Below are 18,329 nucleotides of genomic sequence, written 5' to 3'. Positions count from 1 at the left end.
AACATCACCCCAGCATTGATTCAAGGCAAAAAGAGCGATAACGTATAAACCACCAAAAGATATTAATTTTTTCACTAACCTTCTCAGAATTCTTCAGATGACAGTCCAATAACATCATATTACACAATGCATATAGAGTTTGTTCGAAAATGTGCATATTTAGCGGCACAAATCGTGGTTATACAATGAGAAAAGTAGCAAAGCTGCCCAGAAAATGGCAGGAGAAATCTTTGAAGAGGCACCTAATCTAATCAGTAACTATTCCAAAACTTGACTAAAAAATACAGGTTGGACAGCAATTGAAAGACAAATTAGTTCTTAATGCAATCGCTGAATTACATTTTTAAAATTAACGTTACTTCAAGCATACAGCGTGCGCTAAAGCGAGACCGCACCATAATTCATGGCGGAATTATTATCTGACATTTGTCAACATAAGTACGAATTAACAGCATAAAGACTGCTTACTATTAGCTGAGCTTCCATCAGAATCTTGGGCAAGGTGTCATTTCTCCAGAACAATCGTCTTTGGGTTGAAAGATGTCCTCTTGTCCGGTCGAAATAGCCGCTAATGTTAGCCGCCAACTGGAGTGGTGTCCAACTCGTGAAAGCGCATGGCAAAGAAATCCCAGAAAATCGCAATAAACTGCTATAAACTGCTATAAGTCGGTTTAAATTAACTACCTTATGATGTCTTTAACACCTATAACGAATAAAAACATGACCGGAGATATAGAACTACTAAAACGAAAGCGTTTGCAGGACGCCATTGTGATGTCTTCATGCGTCAAGCGCACTGTTGAAAAGGACGGTCCTTCCGTTCCACGGTCCTATATAAGGTCCCAGATTGCGCAATCGACTCCATTCAAATTCTCACCGCTTACTGACATCTAGAGGAAGGCGTATGCAGTGCATGTAGCCCCATAGCTTGCATGGGGACTTATAAACTGACCCTAGAACAGGGACCTCGATTTCTGAAATCTCACTCCCTGACAGGAAAAGTGCTGCAGAATGAGTTCTGTTTCACTCAGAGAAATAATTCAAACGGTTTTAGAAACTAGAGAGTGTTTTCTATCCAATAGTAATAATAATATGCATATTGTACGAGCAAGAATTGAGTACGAGGCAGTTTAATTTGGGAACTCATTTTTCCAAGATCGAAATAGCACCCCCCATAGGCTCAAGAGGAAACTTTGAAAGTTCTTGAAATTTTCTGTATTGACTGACCTTCATGTCTTAAAGTAATGATGGACTGTCATTTCTCCTTGCTTATTTGAGCTGTTCTTGCCATAATATGGACTTGGTCTTTTACCAAATAGGGCTATATTCTGTATACCACCTCTACCATGTCACAACACAACTGATTGGCTCAAACGCATTAAGAAGGAAAGAAATTCCACAAGTTAACTTTTAACAAGGCACACCTGTTAATTGAAATGCATTCCAGGTGACTACCTCATGAATCTGGTTGAGAGAATGCCAAGAGTGTGCAAAGCTGTCATCAAGCCAAAGGGTGGCTACTTTGAAGAATCTCAAATATAAAATATATTTTGATTTGTTTAACACTTTTAACACAAACACATGTTTACTACATGATTCCACATGTGTTATTTCATAGTATTGATGTCTTCAATATTATTCTACAATGTAGAAAATAGTAAAAATAAAGAAAAACACTGGAATGAGTACATGTGTCCAAACTTCACCCCCGGTAAGCACCTGCATATTTCTGGCCCTGGGTAGGCCTATATTGTAATGTGTTCAAGCTAATCAAATCACAGTTTATTTATGATACAGCCAAAGCGTAAGCTACACAATACAATGAAATTCCTACTCGCAACTAAACCTCTCCTTGCAAACAGTGCTATATGTATTTATATTTACAGTAGGCTATAGCCTACAAATAGCTAAACCACGTAGTTGTGGGCCTATTAGGCTATTCTGCTAATTATTATTGTTTGGTCCTGAACTGGCCGAATGGCACAGCTATCCTTCAGCACCCCAAGTTGGTTCAACTTTTTCAACATTATTGCAAAAAAAAAAAAAAGTCAAAATAAAACATTATAAAAAGTACATACAGTATGAATGATACTAAGTGGCAGTGTTTTTACAACTAATGCCGGTTTGCCTGAGGCTGATGCCATGCAGGTGTTTGTACACATGCATATACACACACTCTCATTCAAATAAACACATACAAGAACACACATATACATGTAATAGTGCCAGACATGCACACAAACATATACAGTTGGCATTGCTGTTATGATTTTAGTTGTCCTTGATGTCCTTTGTTTTAAATGTATTATTTTGTTTCTTTTTTTTCCATTGTTGTTTGCTGTTTTCTTCTGTCTTTTCCTTTTTTCTCTTTAGTTCATTCTCTTGGTTGTTGGTGCATTGGGGGGTTCTTGGGGGTGGGGAATGGAATTAATTGTTTGTTTTTTTTCTTCCTGGGGGGGACTGTGGGAGGGATCTGAAATGGTTGAGGGACAGCTATTGGGGAACTGTGGGGGGATCTTGGAGGGTTCGGGTTCACGTTTTTTGGCCTGGTGGTAGATCGGTCAACATGCCCTTGAGCAGGGCATTGACCCTGGATGCTTCTGTGTGTCGCTCTGAATGGGAATCTGTTGGATGACTGATATGATGTAGTTATTGAGTGGCTTCACTGCAAGTATATTGTATGTTTAGAATATTCAATAAATAATGAATAAAAAAATATTATTGCTCGATCCTGGCGCTGTCCTTTCAGCACCACTAAGGGCGTTCCCATCGCTTAAAATAACACTCATCTAGATCTGTTGCCGAATAGTCCTACTCATCACTTATTATTAGTAGTATTACACTCTAAAAATTAGGGGTTCAACAAGGGTTCTTCTAAGATCCTCAAAGTTATTCGAAGCACCTTACGGTTCTTGGCACTGAAAATGGCCCCCAAAACGTTCTTCCAAGAACCCCATAGGATGTGGGGTTCATTGAGGAACCTCCTCAGCTGGTGGGGGTTCTTGCAGGAACCTAACTGCCCAACACACTCTTGGGCTCCCGAGTGGTGCAGCGGTCTAAGGCACTGCATCTCAGTGCTAAAGGCGTCACTACAGACACGCTGGTTTGAATCCAGGCTGTATCACAACCGGAAGTGATTGGGAGTCCCATAGGGCGGCGCACAATTGGCCCAGCGTCGTCCGGGTTTGGCCAATGTAGGCAGTCATTGTAAATAAGAATTTGTTCTTAACTGACTTGCCTAGTTAAATAAAGGTTAAATAAAATAAATAAATAAAACTGAAACATTTGGATTTGAATTTCAAAGGACAGCAGGTGCACGCACTTCACTGAAAAATGTAAAGATCTCCTCAATTTATGGCAAGGTTTGTCCCTTGTATGATCTAAATTGATATTGTTTTATGATGATACCATCTATCTTTTCATATTTCTGTGCAGGTGTTTATAAAACAGAAAATGGACACAAATTCAATGGATATCAAATCAACAGAGGTAAGAATATGTACAGTCTAAAAAATCTTCTAATATCCTGAAAGTCCTTCGAAGAACCTTACGGTTCTTGGCACTGGAAATGGCCCCCGTAAAGTTCTTCCAAGAACCCAATAAGAGTTGGGGTTCATCGAGGAACCTCCTTAGTTGGTGGGGATTTGAAGAACTTATAGGGGTTCTCCCACAGTTTCAATTTGAAGAACCCCTAAAGGATACTCCAGTAATCTTTTGTTTTTAGAGTGTAGGCTATAAGAATATGTTGGAGGCTAGCTGTATTGGGTGCAGATGACTGAACTGGTTTCTTGTGTGTCTGTGTCTGCAGGTATACAGACAAGGAGGCATAAAAAGGTATGTCAATTGGTATTCTTATTACATATTCTTATAGCCTACATATTCTTACATATTTGTTGATTGATATCCATTGAATTGTGTCCATTTTCTGTTTTAGAAAGATTTGCACAAATATGAAAAGATAAATGGTATCATCGTAAAACAATATCAATTTAGATCATACGAGGGACAAACCTTCCCTTAAATTGAGGATCTCTTTACATTTTTCAGTTAAGTACCTGCACCTGCTGTCCTTTCAAATTCAAATCCAAATGTTTCATTTGGGCAGTTAGGTTCCTGCAAGAACCCCACCAACTAAGGAAGTTTCCTCAATGAACCCCACATCATATGGGGTTCTTGGAATAACTTTTTGGGTGCCATTTTCAGTGCCAAGAATCTTAGAAGAACCCTTGTTGAACCCCTCATTTTTAGAGTGTGATGTTGACATTTTAATTGTGAAGAGGCTACTTTTTAGATTGATAGAAAAATCAGGGAAGGGCACAAGAAATTCGAGGGAAAACATGGAACAAATCTCTACAAATATCCTCTGTTGGAGAGCACATCGCAAGCCTGTCATTTTCCAGGAATAGATTGACGGATAGTCTATTTAAAATTACAGCTTTTGAAGAGTGGAAATTTACGCAGTGTCTATTCCTAACTGGGAGCTGTAAAAAAAAAACGCACACATGGTAGCATTTACAAATGTTGATCATGGCAAATATTTAATAAGATCCATAATTGTATCGCTTAGGCTTACTGTATTGCCAGTTCTGGACTGTTTCTGTTGGTTTGTTTATTAGGGATAGGCCTTACATACCCAATGTTTTTGTTTTGTTATTTGATTATTTCATAGTTTAGGCTAGGCTACACACAATATAGGCCGAGACTACTTTCAATGTTTAGTGTAGGCTACTTGGCCATCACTTGCCTCAAAGCAATTCCCCTTTGGTTTTCTGCTTGTTCAGTGGACGCACCATTTCTCCGAAGGGTGGCGTTTTACACCACTGTCGGCAGCCTTCCTGAAACCGCAGGTCCCTTCACCAGTCGTATCAGCAATTCAGATTGCATGCAAATCCGAAGCGTCATTCAAAAAGAATCGAGTGTGAGGGGGGGGGGTGAAATGTAGCGCATTCCTTGAGAGAGAATCCAACCCTTTTCTTCTCTCTCAGCCGGCTTGCAGCGAGGCAGCTCAGGTCGCGCACGCAGCAGACGCATGAGATTTGTCTGAAATTGAGAGAGCTTTGTGGTCGGTAGGGAAGTTAGGAGAAGGCTTATTCGCCTACATAGCGAGTATTGTTGCGAAAACAATTTGTAGGCTACTTTGTGTCGCAGAGAATTTATTTAGTATGTTACCCGTTTTCGTGACCATGGTTTCACAACGGAGACCAACTCACTTGTACGGGTGGGCATTGATGATATTCGCCGTTTTCTGTCAACGGTGTCACGGAAGTTGTCCGGAGAAAGACTTGGAGAAAAGGGAAGAGGAGGCGAACGTAGTTTTGACTGGTACCGTTGAAGAAATCATGAACATGGACCCAGTGCACAATACATACTCGTGCAAGGTAAGCCTGACTGTCCTGACTTGAGTGGATAGATTTATGTTGAGTGAGGTTGGCTACAAAGTAACGATAGTCTTGTCGAAAACGTTACAAAGTATTCAATGTTTCTGTTTCAGAAAGTAGGATACATGTAAGCCTAACTCCAAAGTGACACCTGTCAAATCATAGCCATTTGAATCAGTGCATCGGTCTTAGGCCTTCTCATACAGTAGTTGAACAAAAAAGTAATAGCAATCTCAACCTTTTCAACAAGTGTTCACTATTTATTACATATTTATAGGCCAATAACCCCCCTTTGATACATAAAATACTATATCTGTTTTCCTAAGGGAAGCTCACGTGCACGATATATATTTTTTTTTAAACTATCGTGATGTACATATTTGAACTATAGATAAGGCGTTACATTTGTTGTTCTTCAGAAGCTTGTTTTCTTATTTATTTACAGGCATGAAGTTGTATTTGACAATTGCCTTGTCATAGAGCACAACACTAAAGATCCGTATCCTATGTGTTCCTTTAAACTTTTTAACCATCAATTATATAGCTACTAGGCCTACTACTCAGCCACGTAATCATCACAAACATGCTGTGAACCACCTGCCATGCAAACCAGTAGCACTGGCCCGTGACCAACCTTGTTACTATAGTGCAGGTAGACGAACTGCAAACGGCATCCATTTGTATATTTATTTAACCAGGCAAGTCAGTTTAGAACAAGTTGTTATTTACAATGACGGCCTACCCCGGCTAAACCCTCCCAAAACCCGGACGACGCTGGGCCAATTGTGCGCCGCCCTATGGGACTCCCGATCACGGTCGGTTGTGATATAGCCCGGGATCGAACCAGGGTCTGTAGTGACGCCTCTAGCACTGAGATGCAATGCCTTAGACCGCTGCGCCACTCGGGAGCCCTATAGTCAGTGGTCCATTTGTTTGATGATGAAAACGGTATGCATCTCTCTGTGAGCAATAAGCTACCTTTTTTTTTGAGAACATGACAAACCAATACATCGGTAGGATGAAGAAAATAATACAACTTTATTGTCCATTGTCAAATGGACATTCATCTTTTGCCGTCTTATGTTATTCCTAACTTCCCGGACACCACACACAAGAGGCTGAAAGCAGCACAGGGTCAGATACAGAGCAGTGCCCCTTTAGCAAATTAGGGATTACGTGCCTTGCTCAAGGGTACACGGACAGTAGGTTGCACCTGGGATTCTGATACCATCAATCCTCCGGTTGCATTCCATTTAGTAATGTATAGTGTTGGCAGATAAAGAAATATTCAATTTAAATGGGTTCTGGAAAGGTTTGTTGTGCTGCATTAAGATTAAAAGGGCTGCAAACAAACACAATTATTCCAATGTAGCCTAATGTTGAGGGATATACAGTAGTACATTCATACACTTGTGAAATCCTTGACCGTAGTCCTCACAGAACCCAATCCAGCCATTAACAACACTCCTCCACAAAGTCATTGATGAAATTCCTTTGGTCATTCATTGTTAAACCTTCTATTAAAACTGAGCTACACCAATCTAATCTCTGTCAAAAGACGTAAACCAGTGGCAGTCAGTTCTCGCCGAGCTCAGAAACCTGCTGGTTGGTCTAGGTTCCATTGTCTCATGACTTGGGATGTAGAGGGAGTAGATTAGTGGTGTCACGTTTTCGGATCGGTACCACTTACCACCAAATGAGACCGGCCCAAATGGAAACCTGTCCCATGAATATGAAATGTCTTCTGTTGCGAATACGGTTATGGTTTAGCAGATACAGTCCAGGAAAGTGTGTATTTATTCAACCATGGTACACTGATGTATACAATTTGTCCCTTTAAAGTTTTATTAAAATAAGTGCTTGGCAGAATAAGTGCTTGGATGCATATAAACATGAAATACCTGGAGTCCTGACTTAAATCTGTTTGTTAAACTATAATTGTTGTAAAATACTTTTGATATTAAATATATTTGCTTAAAGGTAGACTGCAAAATTGCATCATCATAAACAACATGGCAACTTTCCGCTTGCATACATCATATCCTATTTATGATGATGTCACCTTGCTCAGTCTACCTTTAACTTGAAGTTACAGCCTGCATGTGAGGAGCCTCAGTAAATTAGTATTTTTCCATGGCCTTGATAAAGGTGAGGGTATGGCGGTACCTGAAAGGCAAGACCATGGTCAACGGCGAGGTTCTTCTGGACGGCGGCAACAAGGTGATGATCGGCGGCTTCGGGGACCCTGTGATATGCGACAACCAGGTTGCCACTGGCGACACGCGCATTTTCTTTGTCAACCTGGCCCCGGAGTACATGTGGCCGGCACATAAGAACGAGCTGATGCTCAACTCCAGCCTGATGAGGATTACCCTGCGCAACCTGGAGGAGGTGGAGCACTGTGTGGACGGTAAGCTGCCATTGTGTTGTCTCCTCTCTCTCTCTCTGTCTCTCTCTCTCTCTCTCTCTCTGTTTTTCAGTCTCAACAGGACTGTATGGAATAGTCACCCCCCTCTCTGACCGGTTTGGGTTTTTGCTTTACCTTACCTAATGGTATTTCAATGTTTGTTTTTTAAATTGTAATAACTGAGTGTTGAAACTCGAAAAATGATGGCAATCGTCCGTTCTTACCGCCAGTAAGCCTTATATGCATGCAAGAGCTTCAGGTGCACACATACTTTTGTGCCATCAATTTTGCCTGTGAGGCAGTGCGGGTGCCAAAAGCACCTTAGAAATCAACATAAAGTGCTGCTCGTAAGAACTGTCATTAAATCCATTGAAAATACAGTACATGGTCATAAACCAGGTTTCATTCCAACCTTTTTATGCGAGTAAAGTGCATGCTGGATAAAAAATGTCATGAAAGGCCTGATGGAAAATTTTCGGTAAACTTTCCAAGTATCGATAAAACAAAATATGTTAGACAAGGTGGGATCTTTTTCTGTCGGTAAAATTAATTATGAGGAAAATGCCAGTGAAAAGCTTTCATGTGCGAATATTGATATAATTACCATCATATTGAAGGTAACTTGGAGTCACGCGATGACATGTGTGGTCCTCCCACTACGACTCGCCAGTGAAAGCATGCAGTTTATTAGGTTACAGATTAAATAAATGATGAACTTCACAGGGTGGTGAAAGTGCAAGGTGATAAGCTTGATGCTCCTTTCCAATACATATTAAGGGTCTTATTCCGGTGACATGATGATCGATGCTTGGCTGCCGTTTGACAAGTAAAAATAATCTTGCTCTTTTTTCCATAATAATAATCTGATCATATAGGCTATATGTGCGCTCTAGCCAACAGCGTGCAGATAAGGCAAAACATTTTTGTGAGAAAACCATTAATAGAGTTGAAAACATCTCTGGTGGGAAAATGTACATATTGTTTTTATGCAGATTTTAGAATATAGAATATTGGATGGAAATCTAGCTATAGAGGAGAATCATTATTCTGATAAAGGAAAAGTGACTTTTTCACACACAAAAAATATACACTGTGGAAAGGATAATAAATGAGGATTTGTTTTGGGGGGGGGGGTTTGTTTGTTTTATACTAAGGTTGGGCGCAATCCAGATTTTCATATTGTCATACCGTCCTTCATACGTCCCAGGATTTACGGTATTACCAGCTTAGTATACAAGGGGGCGCCAAATAAACTACAAAAAAAGGCCATTGGGGGTCTAACAAAATTAGCACAAGTAATAGCGAATTTCCATGGAGGTTGCTAGCTAAATATGCTAATGAGCGCAAAGAATGGCAATCTAGCTCATAAAGTTATACATATAGGAGCTACCGAATGCCATTTTTGGTGAGTTTGGACATTTAAAAGTGAATGTGAACGAGAGACATTGTGGAAATGAACAAAGTTTTGACACATGCTTATCTGAAGGAAAAACAGTGCTGGCACTGGAGCAGCATGTGTACATGCTATGTCTGTGAGGAGTCTGGAGTCATTAGGGCAATGGGCTTGACTACTCAGAGAAGATGGGAGTGTAGCAGACTGGCCAAGAACGGAGAGGAGAAAACACGCAAGGCATTCAAAAGATAGCAGTGGCAGATGTACAGATAACTCATCCAAAGGGCTTTGACTTCTCAAACACGGCAGAAAGCTAACTCAATATGATGCCCCGTCAGCTTATTCATTCAGCCACTTACTTAGATAACTAGCAAGTTAAGCTTAGTTGTTGCGTTAACACATAATTCTTAATTTTTCACGCAGGAAAAAAGTTCAAAGGCATAAGAAATATCTTGCTGCTTTTTTTAAACGAAGATCTGAAATGCTTCTTATTGTAATTGTAATTTCCGCTCTGCATCAGACACATTTTGTGCTTCAGTTGCACTTCTCCACTTGGATGAGAATTCATGAACGGGCATTCAACCAGCAGACAATGCTCTGACTGATGTGTAGCTACTTTTTTCCAGTACTTTCCTCGGTGTAGCCTGCCTGCTTTTGTCTGGTAAAATGCAATTTTAACTTTAAGCAAAATATTAGGAAATGTTGCTGGCTACATTCTTTCTATGAAAAACATACGAAATATGATGGCCATGTATAGTTTTTGCAAAAAATACCTTTATTTTTCTTTGTAAGCTCTTTTACTCGTGTGGCTGTCAGCCAAATAGCGTTGCACTTCTGTTGTCATCTGATGAAAATGCTGACTTTCAATATTTACTGAACAAAAATATAAACGCAACATGTAAAGTGTTCGCCCCATGTTTCATATGCTGAAATAAAAGATCCCAGATATGTTCCATACACACAAAAAGCTTATTTCTCTCAAATGTGCACACATTTGTTTACATCGCTGTTAGTGAGCATTTCTCCTTTGCCAAGATAATCCATCCAACCGATAGGTGTGGCATATCAAGAAGCTGATTAAACACAATGATCATTACACAGGTGCACCTTGTGCTGGGGACAATAAAAGGCCAATCTAAAATGGGAAGTTTTATCACACAACACAATGTCACAGATGTCTCAAATTCTGAGGGAGTGTACAATTGGCATGCTGACTGCAGGAATGTCCACCAGAGCGATTGCCTTAGAATTGAATGTTCATTTCTCTACCATAAGCCGCCTCCAACGTTGTTTTTGAGAATTTGGCAGTGCATCCAACCGGCCTCATAACCGCAGAGCACGTGTAATCACGCCTGCCCAGGACCTCCATATCCGGCTTCTTCACCTGCACGATCGTCTGAGACCAGATTATTTTAAGGTTAGTCTGACAGAGTAGTACGGGGCAGTCACATTGTAAAGATAGTCATCACACTCCCTGCATCACAAGTAAATGGTGTCTGAAATATCATAGCTGTAGGGTTACACCCATGACTGTTTCCCAGCACTCAGACAAATGGGGACACCTGAGTCCTCTAAGCAGGTTAGTTGTCATGGTGAAGCTGCTGCGGCCCTTCTCAGGTTAATCGTCTCTCTCTAGGAGGTGGGGGTGTCCCCTTTGATATACACCTTCAGGGACAGTAACTGACCTCCCTGAGGCTTGACCAGTAACCTTTCACCGTTGTCAGGGGGACGTTTTATGAAGTCAGAAGGGAGCTCCTAAAGTCGTTTTACACATAACCCAGAGCTTTGAGGTATTTACTGGGGACTGCGTTTCTCACACTCTTTTAGCAGTTGACAGTTATGTTCACACCTCTGTTAATGGCAAAGCCTTGGCACCATAAAGAGACAGCCTGGCGTTTTCTAATTTGACCTAAACAGAGGCAGAGTCAGGAGCAGGAGGAAGCGGACGTGGAGAATGAATGAATAGATCAGACTTGTCTGTGCTTGAGAACATGCAATCATAAAAATAGTTTTTGGAGGAGCTTCCTGAGTTTGGGAAGAAAAGGAGACAAGTAATCCATTTTAGCCAGCTGCAGCTCTAGATACTGAAAACTTCCCCAGTGCAATGAGAGTTATTGAGAGCTGTCGCTCCTTTTGGCACTTTTTTGTAAAGAAACCATTTGTCAGGCACTATAAGAAGACCCATACCCGTGACTAATAAGTCCTAACATCTGCCGTGACTATGCCCGTCTCTGCCCTCTTTGCCAGCAAACAGGGCTTGTTGCTGTTCGGCTTCTGCTGGCGCTTGACGATGTTGGCAGCTGGTCAAAAGTTAGAATCCATGGCCTCCATATACAGGCCTCAAAAACGGCCAAATCATTCATGATGGCAGGTGATTCCAATGGTCGCAGGTTGTTTGCAGTGTTTGGTAGAATTTGGCACAAATAACATTTTATCTTTCCAGGCACGACACACTGTTCTGCTAACATTTTTTCTTCCCTCTTTTCTTCTTTTTTCAAATTCGCCTTTCTTGTTGCGAAGAGAGGAGTTTCTTGGTTCTAGCAACTACTGTCTAGTTGCTAGATGCCTTGGGTTTGAAGAGGTTCTTAGCATGGCCAATTTAGCGGAGCAACATATTTCACATAACTGGCTTAGAGGGCCAAGGGATATGCATTAGGAAATGCACTTGGTCCTGTTTCGTTTCAATGAAACCTTATGAAACTTTTCAAACTGTATTCAAGTGAATTTGCAGTGTATTTGTTTCATTGCTGTACAATTATTTCACTCAGTCTTTATAGGACAAGGTAAAAAAAGAAATCTTGTAGGGCATAATAGCGATCCACGTCTTTCTTGAGGTTAGATACAAATCTTTTTTTTTTTTTTTTTGCGGGCCATATTTCACCCAAGGGATTATTTGGCATTCCTCCATCTGATGAAGAGTGAGCTCTGAGGCTTCAATCCAGTGCAACGTTTTAATTAAGACAGTCAAGTCGGATCACATCCTCTGTGTGCAGCCAACCACCATCCAGGAGACTGGGGATGTTAGTACCTCCGGACAAGACTCTACCTGTCGCTGCGCTCAGTGTACCCTCCACTCCTTTCTCCCCATTCTTGACATTTCCACAGCTAGGAGAGACCCAGGAATGCCTGGCGGAGCTAGGTGGGGAGGCACATTGTCAAAAAGTGGAGGAAAAAGAGTCTTTGTGTAAGATGCATGGGAGGGAGGAGGAAGGATGAGTGAGGATGAAAGGGGAAGAGCGAGAGGGAGAAGGAGAGAGAGACCGTGAGGAAATTCTTTGTTCAGGTGTGGACTTGGAATGCTGGTGATGTGTGTTTTTCTTGGCATCTCACGGTCAGGAAGTGCGACCAATGCTCCGTGGCATAGATAGATGCCTAGAGGCATCATGTTTCGTCCTATCACTCCCCAGAGCTTTAGTGCGGCGGTACAGGCCACTTCAAAACCTCGCACGGGATCACTTGGGCAATGCTTTAGTCTCACTAAGAGCAGCCTTCCCCCCAAAAGGAAACTTTACAAGACCTCACTAAACACCCGGACACTTAGTTTCTAAATCCAGAGGCGCAACATGGCGAGACTTCCGGGAACGCTTGCGAAGCAGACCAAGCAGACCAGGCCGGGGTTTGGGGTTTGAGAAGCCAATGAGAGAAGTGAAACATTCTTCCTTAGTTGTTTATCTTCTCGACTTATAAAGACACAACCTAGATTTGAGCCAATGTCTTAAGTAGTTGAACATGTTATTACTCCAACCTTGTGAAAGTGACAAACTGACACGTTTTCATTTTCGTCAAAAACAACATCATATCGAAGTTGTAACTTTGATTTGATGGCCTGCACATCAAACGACCGTTAGACCCGATGACGTGTTTCTACGCATGAGCTTAGCTAGCCAACGTCGCCATGACATCGCCTACAAGCATGATCAGGGATTTCTATTGGAGAAGCAGTTTCTGCCTATCTTCATACTGTGCTGTCTTTGACCCGGCACTCTAAAAACACAGCTCCATATTTGTCGCCGTTCAAAGCGAGCTGACTCGCTCCCAACGTGTTATCTCTGTTCACACGGCTCTCAAAGGCAATTCAGAGACTAAATGAAGAACTGAAAAGGGGCAAATGCACCACTTCTGACTGAGACACACATCCCCTTTACATTGTTGACGTTTACCTTGCAGAAGCTGATAAGCGAAGCCTACATCTTCCTCTCCCAATGTTTGCACCTCGAGCGACAACTATTCAGTGAAATGTTAGCATATTCAATTGTTCGCCACGCACCGAGTTGTCAGATAATGTGTCAAAATCAAGCAGAGCCATTTGCATGGCTTTGGAAAAACACAATGAGACTGCTGTCTGAAATTGTATGGCGGGATACAAGATTTAACCGGATGCCTGAGGGCTTCATTTTCTGAGAATTGAGAAAATATGAATTGTTACTGTTTGTTGTCATTTTTTTTTTTTCCTCTGCTGTGTTACTGACAGAGGGGAGAGAGAGAGAAACCGTGAGGGGAAAGGACATGGATGGAGGCGAGGGGAGGGAGAGGAAGCCCACTTGATGGAGAGGTGTTGAGCGTACAGGGAGATGCTATCTGTCCCACTGTTTATCAGCTGCTTTTGTTTCAACTTCACTTGATGCCAGTAACGTCATTCCTTCAAGGCTCTGTCAGAGGAGAACAACAAAGGGCTGTTTCTTCTTCCTTTTTCTTTCTTTTTTTGTTCCATCCTCTTCTCGCTCTCTCAAGGAGGTGACATGCCAGTCAATGGCCACACGGGTGAAGCTGTGATGCTGTTTCTGGTCAGTGTGACTTTCTGTCCACCCGTACTAATATAAGTGCTTTGCTCAGTTAAATATCTGCTATAGGTGTCGGCCAGGAATTGTCGGTGGATCCCTAGTTGTCTATGGTCAGTGTACAGTCGCGTAAAGCTTGTCTGATATGTGTATAGCGTTAAGGGCTGAGCAGTATGGGGTTGGTTTGCTAAGCCTGGAGTGCGATGGGGATCCTGATTTTCCGGCAGGTGGTCTGACTTAATGACGGGCCTGCAGACAGTCCTGTGGAATGCTCCTCTGGGTGGGTGGGATGTGGGATGACTGTTTAAGGCCTCTACATCCCATTCTCCCTACCTTCACCCCCCTTAGCATTCCTTCAGCAAGCCCCCCCCCCTCCCACTAGATCTGCTACGGTAATGAATAACTGATATGAAATTGAGGGGTTGAACATCTCTTTGTTTGTTAAATTGGTCTTTACAAGGAGCGAGCATTTGTGATTTTCACATGCAGGGCTCATCCTTACTAAATGAAGTTACGTTGGATCCCTGTTGAGTGAGTCCCAATTTTAAAGGACAATGCCAGTCTTGTCGCATCTAGTGCCAGATTTGTTTATTTTGAGATGGTCTGGATTATTTTGTCTGTGAGGTCAGTCCTTAGCTACAGTTAATCAGTGACTCTCAGGAATGCTTGCCCCATTTCTAATTCAGTGTTAATAGAAAACAAATAGTTAACAATACCAGAGTAGACCACCAATCACCACTTTTCTTCCTTATTCTGCACAGATTAGAAGCCCTGTTCTATGTCATCGTAGCTATGTAGGTTTTGTCTATGTTCCAAAGAGGAGGCGTAGGGGGCATTTGACAAACCGAAAGAAGTGTGAGAGAATAGTCCTAGATCCAGACAGTCCCACCCAGAAGACTGAGAGAGCAGTGAGGTCTTGTGCCTTTCTTTATCCCAATCTACTGGCCATACAAGCTCCCCTTTGTGTTCAGAGAGTCATGGGAAGTCATGTACCCGAGCAGGGTGACTCGAAGGATTGGACTTTTCTCAGGATACTTCGATGTCTGTGGGTTTGCGTCCCTGGGTGTGTGCGCCTGTGCATGTCTGTATGTGCGTATAACAGTGTTGTAGTACTCGAGACCGGACTTTTGTACTTGGTCTTGACTTGGTCTCGGATAGTGAGGACTCGTCATTTCTTACCGAGGCCAGCGGAGTAAAAAAACTCATAATCATCAGCTTCTATTCAGTCAGCGTGTAAAAACGCTTCTCCAGCCAAGGCCTTCAGTGGCGAACCTATAGGCCTTCAGTGGCGAACCTATAGGCCTTCAGTGGTGAACCAATAGGCCTTCAGTGGTGAACCTATAAGCCTTCAGTCGCGAACCTATAGGTCTTCAGCGTGTGACAGGTTAGTACAGTGATGAACCTATAGGTCTTCAGTGTGTGACAGGTTAGTACAGTGGTGAACCTATAGGCCTTCAGTGGCAAACCTATAGGCCTTCAGTGGCGAACCTATAGACCTTCAGTGTGACAGGTTAGTACAGTGGTGAACCTATAGGCCTTCAGTGTGTGACAGGTTAGTACAGTGATGAACCTATAGGCCTTCAGTGTGTGACAGGTTAGTACAGTGGTGAACCTATAGGTCTTCAGTGTGTGACAGGTTAGTACAGTGGTGAACCTATAGGCCTTCAGTGTGTGACAGGTTAGTACAGTGGTGAACCTATAGGTCTTCAGTGTGTGACAGTGGTGAACCTATAGGTCTTCAGTGTGTGACAGGTTAGTACAGTGGTGAACCTATAGGCCTTCAGTGTGTGACAGGTTAGTACACTGGTGAACCTATAGGTCTTCAGTGTGTGACAGGTTAGTACAGTGGTGAACCTATAGGTCTTCAGTGTGTGACAGGTTAGTACAGTGGTGAACCTATAGGTCTTCAGTGTGTGACAGGTTAGTACAGTGGTGAACCTATAGGTCTTCAGTGTGTGACAGGTTAGTACAGTGGTGAACCTATAGGCCTTCAGTGTGACAGGTTAGTACAGTGGTGAACCTATAGACCTTCAGTGTGACAGGTTAGTACAGTGGTGAACCTATAGGCCTTCAGTGTGACAGGTTAGTACAGTGGTGAACCTATAGGCCTTCAGTGTGACAGGTTAGTACAGTGGTGAACCTATAGGCCTTCAGTGTGACAGGTTAGTACAGTGGTGAACCTATAGACCTTCAGTGTGTGACAGGTTAGTACAGTGATGAACCTATAGGTCTTCAGTGTGTGACAGGTTAGTACAGTGGTGAACCTATAGGCCTTCAGTGTGACAGGTTAGTACAGTGGTGAACCTATAGACCTTCAGTGTGTGACAGGTTAGTACAGTGATGAACCTATAGGTCTTCAGTGTGTGACAGGTTAGTACAGTGGCGAACCTATAGGCCTTCAGTGTGTGACAGGTTAGTACAGTGGTGAACCTATAGGTCTTCAGCGTGTGACAGGTTAGTACAGTGGTGAACCTATAGGTCTTCAGTGTGTGACAGGTTAGTACAGTGGTGAACCTATAGGCCTTCAGTGGCGAACCTATAGGCCTTCAGTGTGACAGGTTAGTACAGTGATGAACCTATAGGCCTTCAGTGTGTGACAGGTTAGTACAGTGGTGAACCTATAGGTCTTCAGCGTGTGACAGGTTAGTACAGTGGTGAACCTATAGGCCTTCAGTGTGTGACAGGTTAGTACAGTGGTGAACCTATAGGTCTTCAGTGTGTGACAGTGGTGAACCTATAGGTCTTCAGTGTGTGACAGGTTAGTACAGTGGCGAACCTATAGGCCTTCAGTGTGTGACAGGTTAGTGCAGTGGTGAACCTATAGGTCTTCAGTGTGTGACAGTGGTGAACCTATAGGTCTTCAGTGTGTGACAGGTTAGTACAGTGGTGAACCTATAGGCCTTCAGTGTGTGACAGGTTAGTACAGTGGTGATCCTATAGGTCTTCAGTGTGTGACAGGTTAGTACAGTGGTGAACCTATAGGTCTTCAGCATGTGACAGGTTAGTACAGTGGTGAACCTATAGGTCTTCAGTGTGTGACAGGTTAGTACAGTGGTGAACCTATAGGCCTTCAGTGTGTGACAGGTTAGTACAGTGGTGAACCTATAGGCCTTCAGTGTGTGACAGGTTAGTACAGTGGTGAACCTATAGGTCTTCAGCGTGTGACAGGTTAGTACAGTGGTGAACCTATAGGTCTTCAGTGTGTGACAGGTTAGTACAGTGGTGAACCTATAGGTCTTCAGTGTGTGACAGATTAGTACAGTGGTGAACATATAGGTCTTCAGTGTGTGACAGGTTAGTACAGTGGTGAACCTATAGGTCTTCAGCGTGTGACAGGTTAGTACAGTGGTGAACCTATAGGCCTTCAGTGTGTGACAGGTTAGTACAGTGGTGAACCTATAGGTCTTCAGCGTGTGACAGGTTAGTACAGTGGTGAACCTATAGAACTTCAGTGTGACAGGTTAGTACAGTGGTGAACCTATAGGCCTTCAGTGTGTGACAGGTTAGTACAGTGGTGAACCTATAGGTCTTCAGCGTGTGACAGGTTAGTACTGTGGTGAACCTATAGGTCTTCAGTGTGTGACAGGTTAGTACAGTGGTGAACCTATAGGCCTTCAGTGGCGAACCTATAGGCCTTCAGTGTGACAGGTTAGTACAGTGATGAACCTATAGGCCTTCAGTGTGTGACAGGTTAGTACAGTGGTGAACCTATAGGTCTTCAGCGTGTGACAGGTTAGTACAGTGGTGAACCTATAGGTCTTCAGTGTGTGACAGGTTAGTACAGTGGTGAACCTATAGGCCTTCAGTGTGTGACAGGTTAGTACAGTGGTGAACCTATAGGTCTTCAGTGTGTGACAGTGGTGAACCTATAGGTCTTCAGTGTGTGACAGGTTAGTACAGTGGCGAACCTATAGGCCTTCAGTGTGTGACAGATTAGTACAGTGGTGAACATATAGGTCTTCAGCGTGTGACAGGTTAGTACAGTGGTGAAACTATAGGTCTTCAGTGTGTGACAGGTTAGTACAGTGGTGAACCTATAGGCCTTCAGTGTGTGACAGGTTAGTACAGTGGTGAACCTATAGGTCTTCAGTGTGTGACAGGTTAGTACAGTGGTGAACCTATAGGTCTTCAGCGTGTGACAGGTTAGTACAGTGGTGAACCTATAGGTCTTCAGTGTGACAGGTTAGTACAGTGGTGAACCTATAGGCCTTCAGTGTGTGACAGGTTAGTACAGTGGTGAACCTATAGGTCTTCAGTGTGTGACAGGTTAGTACAGTGGTGAACCTATAGGTCTTCAGTGTGTGACAGGTTAGTACAGTGGTGAACCTATAGGCCTTCAGTGGCGAACCTATAGGCCTTCAGTGTGACAGGTT

General features: G+C 42.8%; 1 protein-coding gene across 1 annotated transcript in view; it reads left to right on the top strand.

Moving 5' to 3' along the window:
• Nucleotides 1-4,903: 4,903 nt before the first annotated feature.
• Nucleotides 4,904-18,329, top strand: part of LOC120059395 (agrin-like) — a 283,055-nt gene continuing 269,629 nt past the window's right edge. The window contains exons 1-2 of the mRNA XM_039008413.1: nucleotides 4,904-5,378; nucleotides 7,527-7,788. Coding sequence (XP_038864341.1) covers nucleotides 5,163-5,378; nucleotides 7,527-7,788 — 478 coding nt within the window. The 5' untranslated portion in view covers nucleotides 4,904-5,162. The remainder of the gene's footprint in view (nucleotides 5,379-7,526; nucleotides 7,789-18,329) is intronic.

The sequence above is a fragment of the Salvelinus namaycush genome, chromosome 14 (genome assembly GCF_016432855.1).
Source record: "Salvelinus namaycush isolate Seneca chromosome 14, SaNama_1.0, whole genome shotgun sequence".
Classification (NCBI taxonomy): Eukaryota; Metazoa; Chordata; class Actinopteri; order Salmoniformes; family Salmonidae; genus Salvelinus; species Salvelinus namaycush.
The sequence above is the reverse complement of the archived record's forward strand: the minus strand, read 5'-3'. Positions and strand labels throughout refer to the sequence as shown.